Source organism: Mchenga conophoros, linkage group LG18 (genome assembly GCF_057382185.1).
Source record: "Mchenga conophoros isolate Kocher_MC1m ecotype Shallow Benthic linkage group LG18, M_conophoros_male_GT1.1, whole genome shotgun sequence".
Lineage (NCBI taxonomy): Eukaryota > Metazoa > Chordata > Actinopteri > Cichliformes > Cichlidae > Mchenga > Mchenga conophoros.
This window is the reverse complement of record NC_140543.1, coordinates 263,835-289,393: the sequence shown is the minus strand read 5'-3', so window position 1 is coordinate 289,393 and position 25,559 is coordinate 263,835. Positions and strand designations below refer to the sequence as shown.

Sequence of the window (25,559 nt, the reverse complement as noted above, 5' to 3'; positions counted from 1 at the left end):
ACTGGAGGTAATTAATTAACATATTTAACATAACATATTTAATTTAATTGAAATCATTACCGAACGTGGTTATTGATTTCTCTATATGCTTTTTATTTGTAATAACTGCGATCTCTCAGCTCATTTGCTTCAGCAAGAGGCTGCGCTGGAGAGTGGACCTTGTCACATGTGAGCCACCCACATCAACAGGATGGGAACTCATGTGGAGTGCATGTCATAATGGTACTGAAAACTATAGCTTTAACCTATATAAGTAATGTTTACATTTTTGCCTATTCAGTTTTTAAAGCCTTAGAGGCAGGATGGTAAAATCTCAATTTTTTTTGTAGATTGAACCATTTCAGCAGTAATGCTTTGCTTTGGTTGCTCTGTTTTTTTTTTTTTTCTCGGGGGGGGGGGGGGGTTAAAAACAAACAAACATTTCTTTGTTAATCTAATTCTTTTTGTTCTTTTTTTTTTTTTTCTTCTTCGTCAATTATTAGTTTGCCCAATCTCTCATTGACGGTAAAACACAAGTGGAGGAGTACAACACTGAAATCACAAAGCTCAGGTCCCGACTTTGCCACTACTTATTTTCCTCAATAGGTAAAGATAAAATGAGCTGCCTTCTTTTTCTCTAACATTGGAAAATGTAACTTGTACTTAAACAAATTATATTTTGCAGATCGAACTAGGAAGTGCAGTCAGTGCTGGTGTGTGATTGCAGCCAAAGACCGGGTACACTATGACATGTCCTTAGCCATATAGATTGTTTATTTAATGGACTTTGTTCATTTGTTTTTTGTTTGTTTATTTCTTCTTCTTTTTTTTTTTTTTTTAAATTCACAGGTGAAGTGCCAGAAATGTGGTGCATACAAGCACATGCGTTGTTCAAAGTCTGTTTGTGGCATCTGTATCTTCTGTGAGAGTAAGTCACAATATAACTAAACAATGTCCAAAAATGTTTAAAGTGAAATTTTTTTTCGTAATTTTGCCTTTGCACACCAGGACTGTGTAATTAAAGTGGACGTTTCAAGATCCAGTTTTTACACAAAACTATTTTAGACATAACTGTGTCGTATTGTGGGGATTTCTCTTCACAATTAAATTGATATAGTGCTGTTTATATCATTCTTCTTTATGTAACAGCACAGTGCAGCACAGCAGAGGGAAAGGAGTTGTGCAGCATAGTGGGTGGCTATACAGGAGGAGCAATAGAAGTAGCCAGTGAAGAATGTCATCAGGGAAAGCATCAGGCAGCGAATGACAAAGGAAAAGTTCCTAAGGGAGAGAACATCTGCAGCAAATCGACAAGTAACAGTGAGATAGGAAGACTGACAGTCAGAGATGAAGGTACACAGACTGAAAGAGATGAAGGTACACAGACTGAAGACAACGAAAAAGAAGCAGAAGTATACGGCACAAGTCTGAGTACAGATAATGCTGCTGCTGATGATGTTGACAGGATCGATGCAGATACAGAATTCCAAACTGATTCAGAAGGAACTAGTACAGTTTACAGAGTGCATGGTCGCTTATCTGTACCAAGCTCAAAAAAGAAAACCTACACAATAACAGAAGACGAGATCAAGCGCAGAATCAACGCAGAGAACATGTCAGTTCATGTTTTCAGAGGTTTGATTGGGGTAGGTATACATTTCGTGATTTTGATGTCACCTGAAATAAATCCGGGTTACTCGTATCAATGAAGTGACAATGTGGCTGGAAATTGTGCATTTGCTGCAACATATACACAATTACACCATGTAAACAAAAGCATTTAACTTTGTGCGCGTGTGTGTCTCTCTCTGCTCTTTTGGTGTTTGCACTTTTTCTTTTTTAGGGCCGTAAAGCCAAACTGCCCGCAATGATTCTTGACAGGCCTAAGAAGGCCAAAACTAAAGTAACAGTGTTTAGTGTTCTGAGTGAAGAGGAGGCTGGGGAGCTAGCCCTCGGGTTTGCCGGAAGATTGGCCTGCGATGTCACAACAGACATGGTCTGTAAAGGCATCGACCATTCAAGTGCTGATATGACAAAGTAAGTTAGTAAAACAATATGAAAGTTGTATCTTTTTTGGTATTATTTGTCATTTCCCCGTATTTGGGTTATTGGTGTAACATTGTTAATCTTACTTTCTAATAACAGACAGACTCTTCTCAAAATCCAACACAATCTTAAACATGAGCTGACTGATTCCTCAACCTTCAGTTTGCTGACACACACCTTTGGCCCCGCTGCACTGGATTCTGTCATTTCATTCCTGTGTGAAAAACTTGATCTTGTCTCTTAAATAATGAAACCTTTTGTGACTTTTGTTTGTTCTGTAAATCAGAATCTTGAAAATTGTTCATTGTTGTTCTAAGTTTGTGTTAACTATTTGGCAAAAATGATTGGTTCCTAATCCAAACAGCATAATGACTGTTCTAACACATATCTTAAAAATGCTACAAAGAAAGAAAATTATCACATATGTTTCAATATGAATGTAATTGTGTCACACTCGGTTTGTAGTAACTTTCCTGTTTTATTTTGAGTTTTGGTATGTTTACACTGTTATTTTTATTTCCCGTGTGTTCGTCTTCCCTTATTAGTTTTACTGTATTTAATTAGTCTGATTTAATAACTTATAATTATTTACTTTCCAGTGTTTATATATGCTCCTCGTTTGGATTATTGTTTGTTTGAGTTCTGCCTGTCTTTTCTATTAAAGATTTGGACTTTTGGACTATTAGTGGACCTCGTAGGTTTTTATTCTGTTCAATTGGTAATTGACTGGGTTTAATTTAGTGGCCTGGAAAACAGGCCGGAGGGGTCTGGTCATTTTAACCCCCTAAGACCCGAAATCTTCCATGGCATGCATTTTTAATTTCTCTTTGATATTTGGGCCGATTGGAACCCGATGAATGTAAAAAGAAAGAATTACCAGGTTTTGTTTTTTTTTACCTAATTTTTGTTTCTAAGAAAAATGAGAGCCACATATGAGGACATTAATTTGAAATTTCGATAGAACAGTTGCAGTATAATGTCCTCGTAACTGTATATCAGGCACTTGTTGATCAAGATTTAGTATTTTGGTCTAAATAACCCAAAATGTGATGTCCACATGTGTGGACGCCAGGCTGGAGTAAAGTGTTAGAGCTATTTATACCTATGTAAACTTTTATACACTGGTTTTTACCTGTCTTGTTTCAGAAAGGTTTAAAAGGGTAATGTCCACAGTTTATTTATTTGTTTGAATTCAACATATTTTATTAAAGTAATTGAGCTTGAACACAGAAAAAACTGAATCAAATAATCATAAAATCAAATCACTTGCATATACTGAAGTCTAATCTACTCTGAGCTAATGCCGGTTTCCAACACTAATGATCGGGTGAAGGAGAGAGATGAGGGTGTGCACGGCCACTGGTGCTCTTATCCCTGTTCTTTGTGATACAATCCAACAGGAAAGCAGTCAAACCCTTGGACATTAGCCAAGTTAACGTTCACAAATATATACACACAGAGGAACTCTGAGCCCCAATGTCAGCATTAGCACAAACATGCCACTTCATACCAAATCTCAGTGTGAGGTCAGGTGTTAGTCTCATTCCATTATTCTGGCTATATTTTCTTACTCATTACTATTAAACTTATACTTAAGACTAACTATTAACAAAATCACACCCCAATAACTCTGTTATTACACTTTGTATTTAATCATAAAAAGGCTGGATGTTGAAACCTTTTACTTCTATTTTGTATGAGCCAGGATTCTCAACAGCTGATACTCTATGTCCAAAAAGTGACAGGTATCGTTTTATGGAGCAAAAAACTTAAGAGCGCATATTTTATAAATAATACCAACAATTACAAATGCAGACCTTTAATAGTAATAAGTAATCCTTTATTTATAATGCATAGCAATATAAAAATAGTAACATATGAAAATATTACAATGGGCACAGATGAATTTGTATCAAAAACAGCAACCAAGCCAAAGTAATGAATAACACACATAAATAACAACTGCTTGAGAGACCAAACAATTTCTTTTCATCTGTTCCTTGGCAGAAAGTTAAGACAGCTATTCAGCTTTAGGTTTCAATAAACAGAAGTAATGGATGCAGTCCCTTTGAAATGTCACACAAAAGTCTACTTGTGCATATACTTAGCTTTAACTCTTCTCTTTTTTGTTTTGTATTCCAAAAGGTTTTCATTTTCTCCAGAGGATGTCTCTCTTTCAGTGGTTATCGACTGTTCACATTCATTTTCAGACTGTTGGAATGTCGATGCTGGCCGAACGTTTCTTGCTAGAATACAATGGCCTAATTTTGCGTGCATTATCTGTCATCTTTATTTCGTACTGGCATATACTTTTGCCTACTTGTTTTGTTTTTAAGACATTTGTATGCAGTTCATCTATCATTGCAGTAATACCCTCTGGAATGAATGCCCACTGTTTAACTGTGTCTAAAACAGCATTTAGTTTTCCAACTGCATCTTCTGTGCATTTTTTGTCTGTGCTTTCAACTACAGGAGTGTCATTCAAAGTTGATAGAGGACTTTTCAGAGAGTTTTTCATTTGTTTAAAATGGCTACAAGCCACCTTCAGGCAAGCACATGTGTTATAGTGAGAGAACGTACAACAAGTGCACTGAAGTGTTTCAGCCGATGCAAAAAAACACAGATTTCCAAACAAACTTGGCATTTTTATCACTTTCAAGTCCTCACAGTGTACAAAGTAATGCCTTTCTTTCACTGCAATTCTTGCCAAGGTCTGTTTCCATGTTTGGATAGATGTCATTGTCAGCCTCTGCTAATTTTGCAAGTAACACTAGATGCTTGCAAAGAAGTCCTCGTAAGCCATATGTACAGTTGCAGTAGGACTCAACAGGGCAGACATCATACACCATGTCTTCTCTTGACTCAGATGGGACTTGATATGCATTAACTCCATGGCTGTTCTTGACTGTAATTTTAAGAGCCCAACCACTTTCCATCAGTCTTGAAGCAGAGTCTGAAACTTGAGACAAGGTGTCAGCAAACCTGTTTTTCATGCGGCCCACATCTTGCAGGGTTTTTATGACTGAGAAGTAGTCGTCGGCCTTCCCTAGGAGCACTTCAATCAGATCATCCAGACGCCTATTCTTGTAGCCAGATAAAAACTGGTATTTCAGGCGGTGGAAAAATCTGAAAAACAGTTATTTGAAATGATTAGTAACTGTAATTGAAGGAATTTAAAGTTTTAATCAAGACTGTATTATTTTTAAAAAAATTGGAATACCTATTGCACACGTCTTTTATATATATATATTTTTTTCTTCTTTTAAATGACATCAGAAACAGCAGTATGCGACATTACGTGATGGCAGAGCTTCAGTTCATCCTTTGTCATTTTTTTTTTTTTTTTTTTTTTTAATAAATAGGACAGGGGGAATGAATGAGAGAGAGAGGGGGAGAGAAAGAAAGAAAACCAAAGGGGAGAAGAGACGGTGAGAAGGGGGGGGGAAGAGAGACAAAAAAAAAAAAAAAAAAAAACTCCTGGGTCACCTGTATGGAGAAAAAAAAAAAAACAAACAAACAAAAACAAACAGAGGAGACAGCAAACAACAAAGAGCAAAATAATAATAGAGAAAACAAAGCACCATCACAATAAACTAGCTAGTCATAGATATCAGTATTTACTAAGTAATAAACGATATTGTGCAGCACGCAAGATAGACAGCGCACAGTGTGCTTTGAGGCAGCAGCCAAGAAAGCTTTAGTCCGCGTCTGTGAATACCCATGTGTGCATACCTGTGTGGATCAGCATGCTTGCATTCCAAAGGTTTCTCCATGTAATGATCTGCTAGGGAGTGTGGGGGGGCCACAGCCCCGTCCTCCAGGGTGTGAAGCGGGTATGGAGGAGATCAAAACTCCAGACATCCAGAGGCCCCCAGAACACAAGAGACCATGGAAGACCAACAGAGGGGCAGCCGCGCCACTGTCCCAGTAAGAGCTGAGGAGAGTCCCAGATGAGGGCTCGCCCAGCAGCCGCGGAGCAGAAGTCAGGGGGAGTTGCAGTGACGCGCCCGTGAGCTCCGCCGGCCCCCAGCTGCGCCTGAGTGACCGAGCCCTAGGCCGAGAGGCCGGGGGCACCCCACCTCCAAAGGGGCCCGAGCGAGCCCCAGGCCCCGACAAGCGGCCGCCAAGGAGTGAGCCGGTGTGTACCCGGACGCCCACCCCCAGACACAAAGAACCACCAACACACCGACACCTGAGGGAGTCCGCCACCGGCAGGGGAAGTGGTGGTGGGTGGAGATAGGCCTCCAAACCTTGGAGGGCCTGAGGTGTCCCCAGAGAGGTGGCGTCTGATACCCAACCTGACATATAGACACAGACATACAGGCACACACAGACACAAACATCCATTCCCACCCTCATGCTCTCATATGTACTCACTCCACACTCAACCAACGTGGAGACAGACATAAAGAGACGCTGTACACACAATCACACTCCCCAAGCGTACTCTACAAACCGGGTCTAGGTACCCTTGCCCCTGGAGGGGGGAATTGCACCCAGACCCAGGTGGTGTTACCCTTTTCCCTGCGGTGGGGAGAGGCAGACCACCCCGACTCCGCAGCAGCAGGGAGGCCCCACACCCCAGACCGCAGTCGGACGGCCAACTCCTCCTACTAGCCCTCCCGCTCCAGCAGGCCGCAGAGAATGGGGGTGGGAGAAGACTCCAAACCTCCCTCCACCCGCTCATTGTAGTGTTGATGCATATGTGTTCTAAGGTGCAATTAAAACCCAGGAGGGCATGGAGCTACCTGCCAAGGAGCAGCAGGTAAGCGCATAGTCCCTCCTGCTAACCCTCAATGACTAAGTGTATTTAAAATTGAGAGGTGGGCAACGACGTCAGGGGTGAGGTGTACACCCTGATGGTGATTTGGACTCCGTGATTGTGCCCACCCCCAAGATCCTATATGTATGTGTAATGAGAGTGTGAATAATGTGAATGTCTAAGTTGTGGGATAAAATTGAGGCAGAGGCAGCCAGAAGGGGACGGGGGGGGGTAGCCTCCTCTGCACCCTGGTGACATACCCCTACTCCAAGGCCCTGCATGTGTGGGTGGTTGTGGAGGAGCGGGAAGAGGGAGGCAGCTGGAGATGGGGAGGGAAGGAAGGGAGGGGCAGGTAACCCCTCCCTGGGGCCAGCTCCCCCGCTGACCCCAGTAGGCACTCCCACCCTCCGCGACCCGCCAGGGAAGGGGGGCCCAGGCCCATCAGACCGGGGCCCAGTGCAGTAGCGCCCCCCGGCTCCACAGAGCCCTGGACAGTCCACCCAACCCCACCACAGAGAAAACTGCACCCACCCCACCAACCACACATCTTCCAGACTACATAAGACGGTAAACGCCCAGGCTGAGATCTTCCTCCACCTCTCCTGTATCTCCCCCTCCTGCAGAGAGTTCCTGAGAGAAGAAAGCTCCTGCAAGATGTGACCATCCCCCCCACCAGTTGAAGAGCCCCCCAGGCGGCTCGATGCACCGGCGGCACCCTGCTCCAGGGCCGGGCCCCCATGCACCCACCCGCCCACAACCCCGGCAACACACCAACCAGGACCCGAGCCCCCGAGGCCCGGCCCGGGCCCCAGCCCAGAGACGGAGCGCCCCCAGAACCTCACGCCCATCCCGGACCCACCCAGGGGCAGCCAGGTTGCCAGGTCAGTAACCCGCGTCCGTCAGCACAGACCCTCCCCTAGCCCCGCTGCACGCAGCCGCGAGGAAACAGTAACCTGAGAGCCAACAGAGCCCTCAACCGGACGTGACCGCTACCCCGGGTTGAGCCCCCCAAGGAAGATGCCTCCGGGGAACCCCCCGGCGCCCTAAGCCTGTCCCTACCCCCTCACCAATCACAACAGTGAAGGCGGGACCAAACTATGACCCCCCACCCCCACTAGGTGATGGAGCTGATAAAAGGGGCCCAGAGCAATTGATCTAATGTGGTGGCAGAGGCTGTGTCAAGACTAATGTAATCTAATAGATAATTTCTATATTGGTTAGAATTAAGATTATTTTTATTTTTCCAGTTCATGAGGACTGTTTTCTTGGCTATGCATAGGGCAGTGAAGATCATATGGGCTATATTCTTTTCTGAAGTGACATTATCTAAGCTGCCCAACAAACACACTAAGGGGGAGGTTGGAATGTTACATTTCAGACATTTTGATAAGTCTTCACATATCTCGCGCCAAAACTTTTGCACTGGTGGACAGAACCAAAGAGCGTGGATGTAATTGTCTGGTGTATTGCCTTGACAGTGTGAGCAGTTGTTGGAAGATGTAAAGCCCATCTTGAACATCCGATGACCTGTATAGTGCACTCTATGAAGTATTTTGTATTGTATTAATTGCAGACTGGGATTTTTAATTAATTTAAAAGTTTTTAAGCAAATCTGAGACCAGAAGTTTTGGTCTAGGTTGACTGATAAATCTGCTTCCCACTTTGCAGTAGGAAGGGATATTGATTCATCTAATTTAGAAAGTGTTCTGTATATTTTAGATAATAATTTGGGGGATTTAAGAGTAAGAAAATGTGCCGCACTTAGTGGTGTTTGTAATTCAACTTGACTGAGGTTAAATTTCTTTTTTACTATGGATTTAATTTGTTGATATTCTAAAAACCTTGTCTTGTTGATCCCATATTGTTCAACTAGTCTGTCAAATGGAATAAATTCTGTTCCCTCTAATATATGTTCTAAGTATTTAATTCCTTTACAACTCCATTCTGGGAAATTAATCATATTATTGTTTTGTAATATGTCAGGGTTATTCCAGATAGGTGTACGTTTGCATGGGATTAATGAAGACTCCGTTATTTTTAGAAACTCCCACCATGCTGTTAGAGAAAAGCTGATGTTGATACTTTTAAAGCATTCATGTCTTTTGATGTTTGAGCTAATAAATGGTAGGTCTGAAATCTCTAGATCCTTGCATAGTGCCTGTTCAACATCTAGCCAGGGCTCAACTAAGAAGGTATGTTTTAACCATTCTGAGATGAACTGAAGCCTGTTGGCTAAGAAGTATTGGTGAAAATTAGGCAGATCTAATCCTCCTCTATCCTTGGTTCTTTGTAGCGTTTTTAAGCTAATACGCGGGGGTTTATCTTTCCAAAGGAATTTGGAAATATATGAATCCAGAGATCTGAACCAATCTTGTGATGGTTTGTTAGGGATCATCAAAAATAAGTAATTTATTTTTGGCAAGATCATCATTTTTATAGTGGCGACCCTTCCCATGAGTGATATGGGTAAAGATTTCCATCTAGTCAGATCGCCTTCTACTTTCTTTAGAAGTGGGATGTGGTTTAGTTTAGTTAAGTCTGAAAGCTTAGGAGAGATATTAATACCTAAATATTTAATATTTCCGGATTGCAGTGGGGCAGAGGAAGAATTATGGAAGGAGCAGTTAATGGGGAGAACTGTAGATTTTGGCCAGTTAATTGAATAATCTGAAACTCTTGAAAACCAGTTTATTAAAGTAATTACCTCAGAGAGGTTGGTTTGTGTGTTTTGCAGAAAAAGCAACACATCATCCGCATAGAGACTGATTTTATGTTCTATGTTCTTACATTTTATGCCCTTAATTGTTGTAGCCTGTCTAAATGCTGCTGCTAGAGGTTCGATAAAAATTGCAAAAAGTGAGGGGGAGAGTGGGCATCCCTGTCTGGTGCCCCTCAGGAGACAGAAGCTGGAGGATGTCTGGGCACACGTCTTTTATAAAGGAATGCTCTGTGCCGGTTTAGCTGATTTAGGCAAATCCACCTACTCTGTTTTTTGTTGTGATAACATAAAAAACGCTGCTAGAATTTAAAGGATTTGCCTAAAACCTGTTCTGGCAATGACATGACGAACCTACTCAGTTTAGCCTCTTGGATTAAAGCATAATATCTTTTTTTCAGCAATACAATTGAATGAGGTCAAAATAATAAATCATACCTTTCAATCACATTGTTTGTTTCAGAACGAGCGTGACTGAAGCGACGGCCGTAGTCACACCACATGTGGCCAATGCCTTCCCAGTGCTTCTGAAAATACTGGCACACCAAAGGGTATTGCTTAAATGTCTGGCAGAACTCTGCTGATGTGGCTTTAAAGTCGTCCTCCTAAGAGAATTGGATGCAACAGAATATATTTCAATCCATTTAACAGACCTATTGAAATCTTTAATATTATGTATTGAAGCCCTTTTCCTTTTATTGAATAACATTAAGAATTTTAAGTTATTAATAATATGTCGTGTTTTTGTATTAAGAAGCAATTATTTCTTCCCTTACAATGGCTAAGAAGGAACACTAAACCTATAAGCATATTTGGTTTCAGCATCTGTCTGTGAAAGAATCCCACTCACAAGTTCTACTGCACAGTGGGTGACACAATGATGTTCTGCACAGCTTAAGTACTTGTTTTGATAAGCAAGATAAGAAGCCAGTTTTAGAAATTGTTTCAAAAATCTATTTTGTATCTCTCTGTAACTTTTTTTAGCAACTGAAAGTTATTATGCTCTTAGTGTAATCAAGAAATCAAAATGTGAAATAGACAAATTACACTTACAGATGTGCAAGCTTTCAGCTTACAAAAGAAAGAAATGATTTCATTTCTCTTTTGGGTGTTAGAAAGCCCATGGACCCCGGACTCTGATTTTGAAAGCCATCGATTAACAGCCTGTGAATGTAAGAGAAAAAAAGTTAATCTGGAGAGAGAGACAGAGGAGCAGCTGTACAAAAAGCATAAAAGAAAGCTGACGTCCAAAAATAACTTTGTCACTCACTGGACAAGAGGACCTGTGCATTACAGAAATCAACCAGGCAAACATATTTTTAAATGTCAAAAAGAGCTTTGGGAAGCAGCCACCAGAAGATGAGTGCACTGTGGTCTTAAATGGATGGACATAGTCACTCAACATTTTATCCCTTTATATTCATTAACCTGAGTAGGTGAATATCACAATGAGGCAAATCATAACAACAGGACCCTGTTGTAAAAATGTGTTTCAGGTGCATCTTAGACAACGTGAAAAGAAAACAATGTGGTTTACCTGCAAGACATGGTACCAGCATAGAAGGATAGCTGACTCTGGAAAAACCTTCTGCAAAGCATTTATTTCCGCAAAGTCTTTGTCAACCATAAATGCTCTACAGAAAAAAAGAAAACACTAAATGAGATTAAACAGTATGAAAATGTTTTTGCTATCTCAAAGCACCACTTCAATGCCAAATTAAACATTTCAACTCACAAGTAGATATATAAAATACTGCATACAGCCTATAGGAATAACTTTAACAACTGGAAAGGAAAGTTTTTTTGCAGCCCATGCTGCAGCTATAGCATTAGATTCTGGCATGTTATAACTTTTTTGAAAAGGAATTATTTCAAAATTAATAGCTGTCAATGTATTATTTACCTCGGGGAAGTTGGGAAATGCTCACAAACTATTCCAAGAACAGTTTCCAGGGTTTTCTGACTTTCGTTGCTGACAATAGCATAGGCCACAGGGGGCCTGTTCTTCATACCGCGCTAAGTGAGTTAGCTGGATGAGATTGTTGACGATTTCGCGTGATCCTGGATCGTTCGGTTCCCCGAAGCCCATCCGGGACTTGCTGTCATAGCAACAGAGCCGTAAGCGTAAACCTGCTGGGGAGCAGGTTTACTTTATGTAAACAGGATTAGATCGCGGCCACGCAGGTATGTCCGCGTCATTCATACGAAAGCAACAGCGATATTCCACCACTGTTTCACCATAAATAAATAACATCAATGTAACTAAAGATAATGCAGCACTTGATCCTTTTATTGATTTCACACAGATACATACAGGTCATTCCCTAAAAAAGGGAAATGTACTATTAACATTCTATTACATGTATGTGATTATTACAGATGTAATTCATATTTCAGAGTAGTAATTGTAAATTACTTCGTGTAATCAAGATGAGAGACCACGGCTATAAAAGCGAAGGTGGATTTGGGAAGTCTGTCGCAGTCATATCCTGTCCGTTTACGCGAGCAACCCATTGCGGAAGGTGCAAGATTGATAAGGATAGTCCTCAGAATTCAGCGTATATTGCGGGACAGACAGGATCCTTTAGCTCAGCGCGACAGTGTGCTCATAGAGAGATATCGATTTTCCCGTGAGGGTATTATTCACTTAACCAACTTGTTGACGAGGGGGTGCAGGACCACCACCTGTCTTTTTTTTTTTGCTCTGCCCTTTTCTTGGTTGCTGTTATGAACAAACAAACAGAGTATTCCAGGGTCTCTTTCCAAGAGACGACAAGCAATATAAGTGATAAATATTACCATTCTGTAGAATATTCTTATATTTCACTTTTACTTGTTCCCATGTTCTAGTGGGTCCTGTTGTGGCTCTAATGTGAAAGGGGATATAATATAACATATTATAATATAATATAATGTAATATAATATTGGATAATATGGTGTGATATGATAAATCTACCCTACCGCCTACTGGTGTTGGCCAGAGGGGCCGATGGCGCAATATGGCAGCCTGGCTTCTGTCAGTCTGCCCCAGGGCAGCTGTGGCTACAACCGTAGCTGCCTCCACCAGTGTGTGAATGTGAGAGTGAATGAATAGTGGCATTGTAAAGCGCTTTGGGTGCCTTGAAAAGCGCTATATAAATCCACTCCATTATTATTGTTATTATTATTATTATTAAATTACTTACGAGTTTGATTTGTCAGCAACTTTCTGCCAGCCCTCTCTCCTTGCTTTTGCAGCCTTTGCAGTGTTCCCTTGCGTTTTAATTAAACTCTGAAACTCCTGAAATCCCTCACTCAAGAGTTCTTGCTCTGCTGCCGAAAAATACCGAGCGCGCTCCTTCGACATTTTCGCCGACCAATCAAAGGGTTGCCGATCAATGTTTCTACTATCGATGCGTAGCCCCTGTTGGGCCACCCAGTGATCTCACATTACTTCATCCAGCTATACTAATCGTCAACAACAGGTGTGTTCGGGGAACCGGAATAGCGAGCTCAGAGTTAGCGCGATGATTTGGTCTTGGATGTTTCATTTGATCTTGGATGTAGTAAGCGACGTACGAAGCACAGGGCCAGGGACTCCATGCCCATGATCATCTCTTACAACAAGTGTGAATAAGGGAAATGAATACTGGTTAACGCAGTGCGTGGTGTCAACAAATACTAACTGTTTTGCATAGTTCTCCATGTTTGATTTCATTACAGGTGTCTGCAAAATAATCATTAGTTCTTGGTCAGATGTGTATGGTTGATAGAAGAGAACATGTTCTTGATGTTTTCCATTAAGTAAGGTATGTACACATTGACTGTCTCCACAGTTAAAGTGCTTCTTCCTCATCATGCAGGTTCTAACACTGTCAATGTCACGTGGTGTGACAAAATGCTCTCTGTTGTGAAGATCTCTGTGTCCATGTTCTTTGGCCCATTTATGACATTCGGTTAGTATGATGGCTGGCTTAGTTCCAAGGGAAAGCAGTTCCTCAATCTTCCTCCTCAAATCACTGGAAATATTGTTGAAATGTGCGTCTTTTGGGTCCGAAGGATCATGCCCATCATGCTTATCATATGTACGCTGCACGATGACTGTGTGGTCTTTCCAACATTTGAGTACTTTAAATGAAACATAGGCCTTACAGCCCACTGCTCTGTAGCTGTTTCGACTTTTTTCCCCAGCTCTGATGCAGTTGAATTTGTAATAGTCTCTTTTCCTGTCTTTACCTGAGGCAACAGTTAAACATTTATAATGTCCATGAAGGGTTAATGAGTTCAATTTTTCTAACACAACACTGAATGGGTCCTCCTGGCATTGTGACACATGCACACAAAGTTGTGTGTCTTTTCCAGTTCTTTTTTTTTTCGTCATTCAGAACACTTCTTCTAATTATGTCGTCCATTTCTGGTGGAAAAATAGCGAAGGTTTAATTAGTCAATATTCATTAATTCATTTTAACTTGTTTTGGGGTTTTTTGCAATACAATGTAAATATTAAATATAATATTAAAAAAAATATATATATAAAATAATATAAAACAAACAGGGGCTAAAAGAAGCTAAACTTTCATATGGTATGTCTCTGGCAACTTTAACATGATGTCCCAGGGACAACATCTACACGATGTCCCAGGGCAACTTCTACATGATGTCCCAGGGACAACATTTACGCGATGTCCCAGGGACAACATTTACGCGATGTCCCAGGGACAACATTTACGCGATGTCCCAGGGACAACATCTACGCGATGTCCCTGGGACAAATTTGTAAATTTCTGGATTACTGTTAATCTCCATAGAATCAAGAACTCATGTCCAGTTTCACAGCTATGGACCAGTTAATTATGTTTCCAGGTGATAGTTTGATTCATAGATTCAGCACACAACCATAAGTCTAGGCCTTTTAGTCCAGATTCTCTTCACTTATGTTTGTAAAATGATCAGGGAAGCTACTGCAATTTTGCCTGACCCAACCCCCGGGCCACGAAACACCCAAAAAGTTGGGGAACGCTGGTCTAGAGAACACTGGTTAGCTAATGCTGTCGTCAAGTAGCCTATCGCTAGCAAACAAACAGCAAGCCAAGTGAGGAACATATGTATAATGCTTACCGTTTATTAAAGGAAAGTATCCTAAATTGACTTCAAATTCGGCGGACAGGCGAATTGACTTCAAATTCGGCGGACAGGCGGCGGTTTTTCGCTTCTTCACTTGTATTTCGAAATAATCGAAGGCGGGTATTTCGAAGTCGCAAAGGAATTACGTCACAAGAAGGTGATTGGTCACTTGCAATGTTGAACCTGGAACAACATTAATTATGATGATGTGGGAACAATGCTGACACGAGGAAATCAGATCGTCCTTATTTTACCACTAGTTGACCTTTTAATGATGGAAGGCTTACCAGCCACATTTGAAACACTGTCCTCTGGATTAACACCATCATCAACACCAATATTTTAAATGCAAATGTTCGCAACCAGATAACCATTCACTCACTTCATAAATAAACTCATCATAACACATTGTTTTTGCTTTAAACCATGTTTCATGCTTTTCATTTTCATCATCTGGTAACACACAGATCAAAGTTTACATAGGTATAAATAGCTCTAACACTTTACTCCAGCCTGGCGTCCACACATGTGGACATCACATTTTGGGTTATTTAGACCAAAATACTAAATCTTGATCAACAAGTGCCTGATATACAGTTATGAGGACATTATACTGCAACTGTTCTATCGAAATTTCAAATTAATGTCCTCATATGTGGCTCTCATTTTTCTCAGAAACAAAAATTAGGTAAAGAAAAACAAAACCTGGTAATTCTTTCTTTTTACATTCATCGGGTTCCAATCGGCCCAAATATCAAAGAGAAATTAAAAATGCATGCCATGGAAGATTTCGGGTCTTAGGGGGTTAAAATGACCAGACCCCTCCGGCCTGTTTTCCAGGCCACTAAATTAAACCCAGTCAATTACCAATTGAACAGAATAAAAACCTACGAGGTCCACTAATAGTCCAAAAGTCCAAATCTTTAATAGAAAAGACAGGCAGAACTCAAACAAACAATAATCCAAACGAGGAGCATATATACACACTGGAAAGTAAATAATTATAAGTTATTAAATCAGACTAATTAAATACAGTAAAACTAATAAGGGAAGACGAACACACGGGAAATAAAAATAACAGTGTAAACATACCAAAACTCAAAATAAAACAGGAAAGCTACTACAAACCGAGTGTGACACAATTACATTCATATTGAAACATATGTGATAATTTTCTTTCTTTGTAGCATTTTTAAGATATGTGTTAGAACAGTCATTATGCTGTTTGGATTAGGAACCAATCATTTTTGCCAAATAGTTAACACAAACTTAGAACAACAATGAACAATTTTCAAGATTCTGATTTACAGAACAAACAAAAGTCACAAAAGGTTTCATTATTTAAGAGACAAGATCAAGTTTTTCACACAGGAATGAAATGACAGAATCCAGTGCAGCGGGGCCAAAGGTGTGTGTCAGCAAACTGAAGGTTGAGGAATCAGTCAGCTCATGTTTAAGATTGTGTTGGATTTTGAGAAGAGTCTGTCTGTTATTAGAAAGTAAGATTAACAATGTTACACCAATAACCCAAATACGGGGAAATGACAAATAATACCAAAAAAGATACAACTTTCATATTGTTTTATTAACTTACTTTGTCATATCAGCACTTGAATGGTCGATGCCTTTACAGACCATGTCTGTTGTGACATCGCAGGCCAATCTTCCGGCAAACCCGAGGGCTAGCTCCCCAGCCTCCTCTTCACTCAGAACACTAAACACTGTTACTTTAGTTTTGGCCTTCTTAGGCCTGTCAAGAATCATTGCGGGCAGTTTGGCTTTACGGCCCTAAAAAAGAAAAAGTGCAAACACCAAAAGAGCAGAGAGAGACACACACGCGCACAAAGTTAAATGCTTTTGTTTACATGGTGTAATTGTGTATATGTTGCAGCAAATGCACAATTTCCAGCCACATTGTCACTTCATTGATACGAGTAACCCGGATTTATTTCAGGTGACATCAAAATCACGAAATGTATACCTACCCCAATCAAACCTCTGAAAACATGAACTGACATGTTCTCTGCGTTGATTCTGCGCTTGATCTCATCTTCTGTTATTGTGTAGGTTTTCTTTTTTGAGCTTGGTACAGATAAGCGACCATGCACTCTGTAAACTGTACTAGTTCCTTCTGAATCAGTTTGGAATTCTGTATCTGCATCGATCCTGTCAACATCATCAGCAGCAGCATTATCTGTACTCAGACTTGTGCCGTATACTTCTGCTTCTTTTTCGTTGTCTTCAGTCTGTGTACCTTCATCTCTTTCAGTCTGTGTACCTTCATCTCTGACTGTCAGTCTTCCTATCTCACTGTTACTTGTCGATTTGCTGCAGATGTTCTCTCCCTTAGGAACTTTTCCTTTGTCATTCGCTGCCTGATGCTTTCCCTGATGACATTCTTCACTGGCTACTTCTATTGCTCCTCCTGTATAGCCACCCACTATGCTGCACAACTCCTTTCCCTCTGCTGTGCTGCACTGTGCTGTTACATAAAGAAGAATGATATAAACAGCACTATATCAATTTAATTGTGAAGAGAAATCCCCACAATACGACACAGTTATGTCTAAAATAGTTTTGTGTAAAAACTGGATCTTGAAACGTCCACTTTAATTACACAGTCCTGGTGTGCAAAGGCAAAATTACGAAAAAAAATTTCACTTTAAACATTTTTGGACATTGTTTAGTTATATTGTGACTTACTCTCACAGAAGATACAGATGCCACAAACAGACTTTGAACAACGCATGTGCTTGTATGCACCACATTTCTGGCACTGCACCTGTGAATTTAAAAAAAAAAAAAAAGAAGAAGAAATAAACAAACAAAAAACAAATGAACAAAGTCCATTAAATAAACAATCTATATGGCTAAGGACATGTCATAGTGTACCCGGTCTTTGGCTGCAATCACACACCAGCACTGACTGCACTTCCTAGTTCGATCTGCAAAATATAATTTGTTTAAGTACAAGTTACATTTTCCAATGTTAGAGAAAAAGAAGGCAGCTCATTTTATCTTTACCTATTGAGGAAAATAAGTAGTGGCAAAGTCGGGACCTGAGCTTTGTGATTTCAGTGTTGTACTCCTCCACTTGTGTTTTACCGTCAATGAGAGATTGGGCAAACTAATAATTGACGAAGAAGAAAAAAAAAAAAAAGAACAAAAAGAATTAGATTAACAAAGAAATGTTTGTTTGTTTTTAACCCCCCCCGAGAAAAAAAAAAAAAAACAGAGCAACCAAAGCAAAGCATTACTGCTGAAATGGTTCAATCTACAAAAAAAATTGAGATTTTACCATCCTGCCTCTAAGGCTTTAAAAACTGAATAGGCAAAGATGTAAACATTACTTATATAGGTTAAAGCTATAGTTTTCAGTACCATTATGACATGCACTCCACATGAGTTCCCATCCTGTTGATGTGGGTGGCTCACATGTGACAAGGTCCACTCTCCAGCGCAGCCTCTTGCTGAAGCAAATGAGCTGAGAGATCGCAGTTATTACAAATAAAAAGCATATAGAGAAATCAATAACCACGTTCGGTAATGATTTCAATTAAATTAAATATGTTATGTTAAATATGTTAATTAATTACCTCCAGTTTTTCAACACCGCACTTTTTCTGACCTCCGACTCGCCAAATGAATTCATATAGACTATGGTCCTCTTGGGTATGTCACAAAACTGTTTTGTAAAAAGATGGATATGGTAGGCTTGGGCCTTGAGCTTTCCTAATGAGGGACACTGAAAAGTATCATGCACTAGAGAGAGTGCAAAATCTGTGCAACTTACAAACAAGGTCCAGTGGCTGCCGTTTTCCAGACAGGCTCCAATCAATTTCTCATACATCTGAAAGATGTTTTTCTGGAAATAAAAATAATGTGACAAGTATGTTTTTCTGTCAAGAATGACACTGCAAAACTGCAAAAGCTTGTCAGGTGAGACTTGTAATTAATTCTGCAGATACACAAACATATAGAAAGTGTCATTTTTGGTTTACATTAATTAATTTCTATAGTGTGTACAAAACAAATCAAGACCACAGACTCAACACGCACCACTCAATTTTTGGTGTTCTTTATCAGTTGGCCAAGACAGAAATGTTTTAATCTGTGTGCATTGCTTTTGAACAAGTCTTTACACAGAAAAGGTTTCAGAAAGGTATTTTTCAGGTTCTTCTGACAAGGCTTCAATTTTGGAAAATGCTGTTTGTTTATAGTGGCAACTTATAAACCCTTTGTGATAAGAACATAGTTACCACAGTCCAAGTCATACCTTCAAAAAGTATGCACTTTGTGCTCTTGTGGACCCATCCAAAATTTTTCCAGTGATTTGGCTTGGTATTGGATAAATGTGAGGGAAATTCTATAAAAATAACATAAATACACCTATGTTTTCAAATACATTACAAAAAACGTAAACATGCTATGTCATTATGATCAAACAAGCTTTTCAACATACCTCACACTGCAAATAGATTAGGCCATCTATTACCTTATAAAACAAATAAATAAATAGATATAAATAAAAACAGAACTAAGGAATACGATTCATTAAGTAAATTGTACAATAAAGTGTATTTAAAGCAGAATTTAACATTAGTTTTATGACAACATAAAAGGATTTTTATGTCAAGAGGTACCTCATCTGAAATGTTAGTCTGGTCAAACAGGGATTTCAAACTTGAAATACCAATAGAGTTTGGTCCAGCTACTCCCACAAGGTAATCTGTGAGAAAGCATATGCTGTAGTCAACAGATATCATTTTCTTTTTGCATGCTGCAACCATCATCCATTTCAGTCTTCTAGGAGCTTTGTCTGGTTGTAGTTCTTTTTTCTCCTCCTCATCTATTAATTAAATTGTTTTCTGACCTTCCTAACTGTTTCCGACCTGTCTTCCCAATGTGATGTTTAAGCAATATATGTATGGTCAGAAGGGGGTGAAATTTTCATTGCAGTTGTACGTGTAACATTGCATGTGATAATAAAAGGCTTGATTGGTTGATTATTCAACATGAGTTGACATTTACCTGACATTGTGAAGGAGTCACAGTTTCTGTAAGGGTGTAAGAACATAACATGTGGATTTGTTACACTTCTTTTTCACAAGTTAATAACAATCAATAATTTTCATTCCATTATTTACAAGCTATCACACGATGTCCCAGGGACAACATTTACACGATGTCCCAGGGCAAATTCTACATGATGTCCCAGGGACAACATTTACACAATGTCCCAGGGACAACATTTACGCGATGTCCCAGGGACAACATCTACACGATGTCCCAGGGCAAATTCTACATGATGTCCCAGGGACAACATTTACACAATGTCCCAGGGACAACATTTACGCGATGTCCCTGGGACAACATTTACGCGATGTACCAGGACAAATTTGTAAATTTCTGGATTACTGTTAATCTCCATAGAATCAAGAACTCATGTCCAGTTTCACAGCTATGGACCAGTTAATTATGTTTCCAGGTGATAGTTTGATTCATAGATTCAGCACACAACCATAAGTCTAGGCCTTTTAGTCCAGATTCTCTTCACTTATGTTTGTAAAATGATCAGGGAAGCTACTGCAATTTTGCCTGACCCAACCCCCGGGCCACGAAACACCCAAAAAGTTGGGGAACGCTGGTCTAGAGAACACTGGTTAGCTAATGCTGTCGTCAAGTAGCCTATCGCTAGCAAACAAACAGCAAGCCAAGTGAGGAACATATGTATAATGCTTACCGTTTATTAAAGGAAAGTATCCTAAATTGACTTCAAATTCGGCGGACAGGCGAATTGACTTCAAATTCGGCGGACAGGCGGCGGTTTTTCGCTTCTTCACTTGTATTTCGAAATAATCGAAGGCGGGTATTTCGAAGTCGCAAAGGAATTACGTCACAAGAAGGTGATTGGTCACTTGCAATGTTGAACCTGGAACAACATTAATTATGATGATGTGGGAACAATGCTGACACGAGGAAATCAGATCGTCCTTATTTTACCACTAGTTGACCTTTTAATGATGGAAGGCTTACCAGCCACATTTGAAACACTGTCCTCTGGATTAACACCATCATCAACACCAATATTTTAAATGCAAATGTTCGCAACCAGATAACCATTCACTCACTTCATAAATAAACTCATCATAACACATTGTTTTTGCTTTAAACCATGTTTCATGCTTTTCATTTTCATCATCTGGTAACACACAGATCAAAGAACCATGAATAGTTCTTGCTTCATTACACAAAGCAACAGAATCATTAGTTGAGGCTTGAACCATATAGATATAGATACTATTATCTATATCTAGTGATGTACTTACAATATAGATATTATTTTCATATACTCTCTTGTAGATGATTAGCTTTATTTAATTTAGCTTTTCTATCACATTGCAGTCTGTCCAGTTTCTCTGCAAGTGCTTTAGCAGTTATTTTCTGCGGGTCGCTTGGCTCGATAGTTCAAACGTTTGAATTTGGATATGGTAAGGATTTGTAGAAGAACAGAATGTGCCTTTGGTTTTCGGTTAAACATTTGCAACTCTGGTATAGATAAATGTGATATATTAACCTTGACACACTCCAATCCTTGCTATCCAAAAAGACTGTGTGGAAGAAAAAAATACAAATGAAAATTTCCCTTTAACGTTTTGTTTTAATGTTCAGTTTCATGCAGTTTGGTAATTTTAATTTCTCTTACCAAAACCATGATAATTTCATTTTCTATTCTAGATTTTCTAGTGCTGTCAGCGTTAGTCTCGTTAAAATCACGTTAACGCCATAACCGCATTAACTCGGCAAATCTCCGTTAGCGAGTTAATGCGGGTCGCCCGCTGCATGGGGCTGCATGGCGTCAACGCGTTACCGCAGTTAGCTCGGCCCAATAGATTTCATCTCATGATCTTACGTGATGTTACTAAATTACCAAGCCTTAAACTTGTAAATTCTAGATGGATGGATTTAAATTAAAGGTTTTTTATGTTTAATACAATTATTCCCTGGATTAGACAGTTTAATTCTTCTTTCTAGCTGCTTCAAAGCATGAACAACTACTTAAATGTTCAAGTTTCCACTTCATGTTAACGCTTAAATATTCTTTTACTCTCATTAAACCTAAATACATTCCTATAGAATGATAAGATCAGGAGAGATGACCGAAACCAAGGACATGAATGTACAGACAAAAGGAATCAAAAAAGAAATCCCCTCTCTCATGATACGTGAACAAGACCCTGAGATACATAAACTCTTTCACCTGGGTCAGCAACTCATCCCTAACTCGGAGTGGGCGCTCCACTTTTTTCCAGCTGAGGAACATGGCCTCAGACTTGGGGGTGCTGATTCTCATAAAAATCCTCCCTAGGGGTCCTCCCACCAAAGACTGCCTCAGTGCCCAGACTCATATACCTCATCCCCAGACTCTATTTCCTCTACAGAAGAAGTGTTAGTGTGATTGAGGAGGTCCTTGACGTATAAACTGACAACGGTCTCTAGTCTTGTCAGCCGAGGATCTTTATGGTCATGGTCGGCCTCCAGATCTGCTCCGTCTTTCTTTGCCAGCCTCCTGGTCAGCCCTCTTAACTGCTGTGTCTCTGCCGCTAGCCTCCTGAACTCTCACTTCTTTGTTTTGGATTTTTTTTTCTTAAATATGGTCCTTCTTTCCCTGTCAGTACTCTTACTGGAGCATTTTGGGTCACCTGAAGGTGTTTCAGGGAATTTTTACGACAGCCTGATAATAATGAATTACAGTAGTTCTGCCTAGAAGTAATAATGCATAAACTAGTTTTTCAACATCACTCTTAAACAGGATGTTTCTAATTTGAGAGATTTTGCGCAAATGAAAGAAAGCAGTCCTACATATTTGTAGTCAGAAGAGAGTCAGACACACGAAAAAAGCTCTAGTCAGAAATGCATAAGAACAGGGGTCTCAAACTCAATTTAGCTGGGGGCCGCTGGAGGCAGAGTCTGGGTGAGGCTGGGCCGCATTAGGTTTTCCACAAGAAAGGCATGGTTAAAAAATTCCAATCTTCGCAAATCTCTTTATTTTTTTTTTTAACACAAAATATGAAAAATAAATAAGCAAATTAAGAATTAATAAGAAAATTAATCAATCTGTAATACAGATTGATATAGACTCAATACTTGAAATGTGCAATTCACTTGTATTTTTATTTTTATTCCTATTTATTCTATTTATCCCCTTCGTATATTTTATTTATATTGTCTCTGTATTTATATATATATGTGTGTGTGTATAACTCTGTAACTTCTGTCGGTGCTGTGCTTTTTTGGAAATCGAATTTCCCAGAGGAACCCACCCGAGGGATTAATAAAAATAACTGTGAAAAAATAACTAAAAATCCCACTGACGTGTGTATAAATCTATATACGTATAATGTCCCGCTGGGCAGCAACTTAAAAAAAAAAACTTTTTTTGAAGTGTTGTGAACGCAGCGCGCTGGGGCGAATGTCCGCGTTTGCCCAAAGGAGGAAGCCAGCCAGGTACAGAAAAGAAAGAAACACTCCATACGTCATACATTAAAATACATTATCAAACTCGCGGGTCGCACTAACATTAAATTTTCATATTAAGGTGGGGGCCAAAAACTATCGTCCTGCGGGCCGCGAGTTTGAGACCCCTGGCATAGAGGATTGCACTGCTGTTAAGCGTTGTTTTGGGTGTTCTGCATGTACACGAATAGCTTTTCATGATGTACTTTCTGGATAGCAGGAATGGTATCTGGAGCAAAGTTCACATAGCAACATTGGCTCCATTAGAGTTAACCTCTAAGTAAAATGGGACGTGCTTGCCACACTGGCAAATACTATTATACTCATTTAGTACAGGTCAAATATTACAGGTCTGCCACTGACTGAAACTGTATTTAAGTTGACATTAAATCCAAAAGGTTAAATTCAAAAGAGAGATTATTAAAAAAACATATCCAGCAGCTCTGCATTTGTTTGCAACTCAGGTTCTTATTCCAAAGGGATCAGTGGTAACTTTTTGTTTTGGTAAGCACTCCAGTCTGTCATGGCTCTCTGCACAAATGTCTTTACAAAGCTTTTCCTAACGGCTTCCTGTTGAAGCCGTTAAATCCAAAAGTCTAGGTGTATTGTTTGGGGAGTGTCTGTGTTTGATAAAACCAGTTTGATCCAGGTGAATTATGGATGAGATGACTTTCTCAATTCTGATTGTTACTGCCTTGGTTATAATTTTCATATCTGTATTAATTAGTGAGAGTGATCAATAACTACATGTGACAGTGGGATCCCTGCAAGGTTTAAGAAGAACTGTGATAGCAGCTGTGTTTAAATCACAGGGAATAATACCAGTTTGTTTTATTCCTTGGATACATTTTAAATATATTGGGCTGAGCATATCCCAGAAAAGCTTATAGAACTCAGCCGGGAAGCCATCCAGCCCCGGCACTATATTGTTTGGTATAAGAAATATTACATGGTTAATTCTTTTTCTGTTAATGGAGCTTCTAGCTCTTATCTGTACATCTGTCAAATGTAGTACATTTATATTATTAATATTAAACGTACTCCTTCAGTTTATAAATATGCTTACGATCCCCAGCCAAAATATCCCTAAATTTTTCTTAACCACTTATCCAATTCACTTAACACTTACCCAATAATTAAGGGGGCTGGAGCCTATCCTGTCCGACATTTAGAGAGAGGCAGGGTACACCCCAGAAAAGCTGCCAGTCAATATTTAATTAGACAAAATAATTCCTGATATTAAAGCACAAAAAGACACAGAATCACATCTACAACCAATTTAGAGCACCATCTATCCCAAACTTCATGTTGCTTCGCTGTGGGAGGAAGATAGAGTACCTGGAGAGCACCTGTTGGAGGTTATTACTAGGTGAAATGAATGTTGGGGAAAGGACATGGCCACTACCAGTAGTCCTGTGGGGGTGGTCTTTTATCTGTGATCTATTATTGAGTGTTTGTTGTGTGATCCTGGACCAGTTCTTGACCTTACCCCCTTTGTCCCAGGGCCTGTTTTATAAAAAAAAAAAAATATATATATATAAAAATATTATAACTGACCATAAAACTCAACAAAGCTAGTCACCTCAAAGTAACTTTGGCAAGAAGACGAATTAAACAGGAAGCCGGGAACAAAACCTGACATACTGGTAACTACCTCCAACAAATCCAACATGTTCTATTGAATATGTTACTAAGTAGTAAGGTGGTCATCTCTTAATACCAGAAAAGCTGCAATTTTCAAATCACTATGTGCTTTGATGATTACATAAATGTGGAAATGAGGAACAGTTTCAGACAGATGCAGCATGAGGGGAGGAGTCAAACAAAAACTTAAGGTGTGTTGAAGAAAACCTGCCAGCCATTTAGGTAGCCCTCTATGTATAACACAAAACGTGGAATTTCCCTCATCTCACGATTAACAAATTCCGCATCTTTTCTTAACGTGGTTTCTGGAAAAAGCCCTGGACTCTCCAACAACTTTTTGTTTATTTTCCGGCAAGCTTCTGTTAATGCTTCTTGTAAGTACTTCTAAAATTTTCTTCTATTTCTGGTTCTGCCCTTAAATCCTGATGTTGGATACTGTGTTATAATCTTATTGTAGTCATATTGTAGTCTCATTGTAGTCAATGTGCGATTTCCCAGGCTTTTCAGCATTTATTAAACAAAAGGTTGTTATTACGGCGACCGTGGCTCAGGGGGTTGGGAAGCGTATCTGTGGTGTTGCCAGAGGGGCCAACACCAGTAGGCGGCCTCGCTTCTGTCAGTCTGCCCCAGGGCAGCTGTGGCTGGCTACAACCGTAGCTTGCCTCCACCAGTGAGAATGCGAGAGTGAATGAATAGTGGCATTGGGTGCCTTGAAAAGCGCTACATAAATCCAATCCATCATTATTATTATTATCTTCAAGCAGTTTCCTTTTTTCTACATAAAAAAACAC

The 25,559-nt window shown here is 39.8% G+C and overlaps 3 protein-coding genes across 8 annotated transcripts; 1 reads left to right on the top strand and 2 right to left on the bottom strand.

The window, feature by feature from the left end:
- The first annotated feature begins 6 nt into the window (after window positions 1-6).
- LOC146552742 (uncharacterized) lies at window positions 7-2,710 on the top strand. Its single transcript, XM_085254448.1, has 7 exons — window positions 7-222; window positions 483-585; window positions 665-717; window positions 829-907; window positions 1,129-1,625; window positions 1,823-2,016; window positions 2,125-2,710. Exons 1-7 carry the CDS (start codon window positions 220-222, stop codon window positions 2,267-2,269), a joined length of 1,074 nt encoding a protein of 357 aa, XP_085110574.1. The 5' UTR covers window positions 7-219; the 3' UTR covers window positions 2,270-2,710.
- Window positions 2,711-3,839: 1,129 nt separating this feature from the next.
- On the bottom strand, window positions 3,840-14,762 carry LOC146552741 (uncharacterized). The gene is made up of 7 exons (XM_085254445.1): window positions 14,602-14,762; window positions 13,070-13,897; window positions 11,407-11,507; window positions 11,041-11,137; window positions 10,557-10,667; window positions 9,942-10,108; window positions 3,840-5,151 (listed from the first exon to the last, which is right to left on the bottom strand). The coding sequence occupies exons 2-7, from the start codon at window positions 13,862-13,864 to the stop codon at window positions 4,689-4,691; spliced, it is 1,734 nt and encodes a 577-aa protein (XP_085110571.1). The 5' UTR covers window positions 13,865-13,897; window positions 14,602-14,762; the 3' UTR covers window positions 3,840-4,688.
- Window positions 14,763-15,507: 745 nt separating this feature from the next.
- On the bottom strand, window positions 15,508-20,495 carry LOC146552740 (uncharacterized). 6 transcript variants are annotated; one of them, XM_085254255.1, is made up of 14 exons: window positions 20,351-20,494; window positions 19,639-19,664; window positions 19,251-19,336; window positions 19,070-19,102; window positions 18,884-18,973; window positions 18,401-18,472; window positions 18,204-18,292; window positions 17,989-18,091; window positions 17,632-17,734; window positions 17,500-17,552; window positions 17,311-17,389; window positions 16,593-17,089; window positions 16,202-16,395; window positions 15,508-16,093 (listed from the first exon to the last, which is right to left on the bottom strand). In XM_085254255.1, the coding sequence occupies exons 2-14, from the start codon at window positions 19,643-19,645 to the stop codon at window positions 15,949-15,951; spliced, it is 1,551 nt and encodes a 516-aa protein (XP_085110381.1). In that variant the 5' UTR covers window positions 19,646-19,664; window positions 20,351-20,494; the 3' UTR covers window positions 15,508-15,948. The 6 variants fall into 6 exon arrangements, with proteins under 6 accessions (XP_085110381.1, XP_085110379.1, XP_085110380.1 ...); XM_085254253.1 differs by having other exon boundaries at window positions 19,251-19,664; window positions 20,351-20,495; XM_085254254.1 differs by lacking the exon at window positions 20,351-20,494 and having other exon boundaries at window positions 19,639-19,758.
- Window positions 20,496-25,559: the final 5,064 nt, after the last annotated feature.

What these genes read in the sequence shown, in the direction of transcription:
- LOC146552742 (XM_085254448.1), top strand. An exon ending in CTACTTATTTTCCTCAATAG is followed by an intron (nt 586 to 664) that starts GTAAAGATAAAA and finishes TATATTTTGCAG; the next exon opens with ATCGAACTAGGAAGTGCAGT. An exon ending in TTTTCAGAGGTTTGATTGGG is followed by an intron (nt 1,626 to 1,822) that starts GTAGGTATACAT and finishes TTTCTTTTTTAG; the next exon opens with GGCCGTAAAGCCAAACTGCC.
- LOC146552741 (XM_085254445.1), bottom strand. Translation starts at nt 13,864, where the DNA reads ATGACGAAAAAAAAAAGAACTGGAAAAGACACACAACTTTGTGTGCAT. An exon ending in AGCTGAAAGCTTGCACATCT is followed by an intron (nt 10,109 to 10,556) that starts GTAAGTGTAATT and finishes CAATTCTCTTAG; the next exon opens with GAGGACGACTTTAAAGCCAC. An exon ending in ACAAACAATGTGATTGAAAG is followed by an intron (nt 5,152 to 9,941) that starts GTATGATTTATT and finishes ACTGTTTTTCAG; the next exon opens with ATTTTTCCACCGCCTGAAAT.
- LOC146552740 (XM_085254253.1), bottom strand. Translation starts at nt 19,400, where the DNA reads ATGATGGTTGCAGCATGCAAAAAGAAAATGATATCTGTTGACTACAGC. An exon ending in AGACTAACATTTCAGATGAG is followed by an intron (nt 19,103 to 19,250) that starts GTACCTCTTGAC and finishes TTGTTTTATAAG; the next exon opens with GTAATAGATGGCCTAATCTA. An exon ending in GTGGAGTGCATGTCATAATG is followed by an intron (nt 17,735 to 17,988) that starts GTACTGAAAACT and finishes GTCAATTATTAG; the next exon opens with TTTGCCCAATCTCTCATTGA.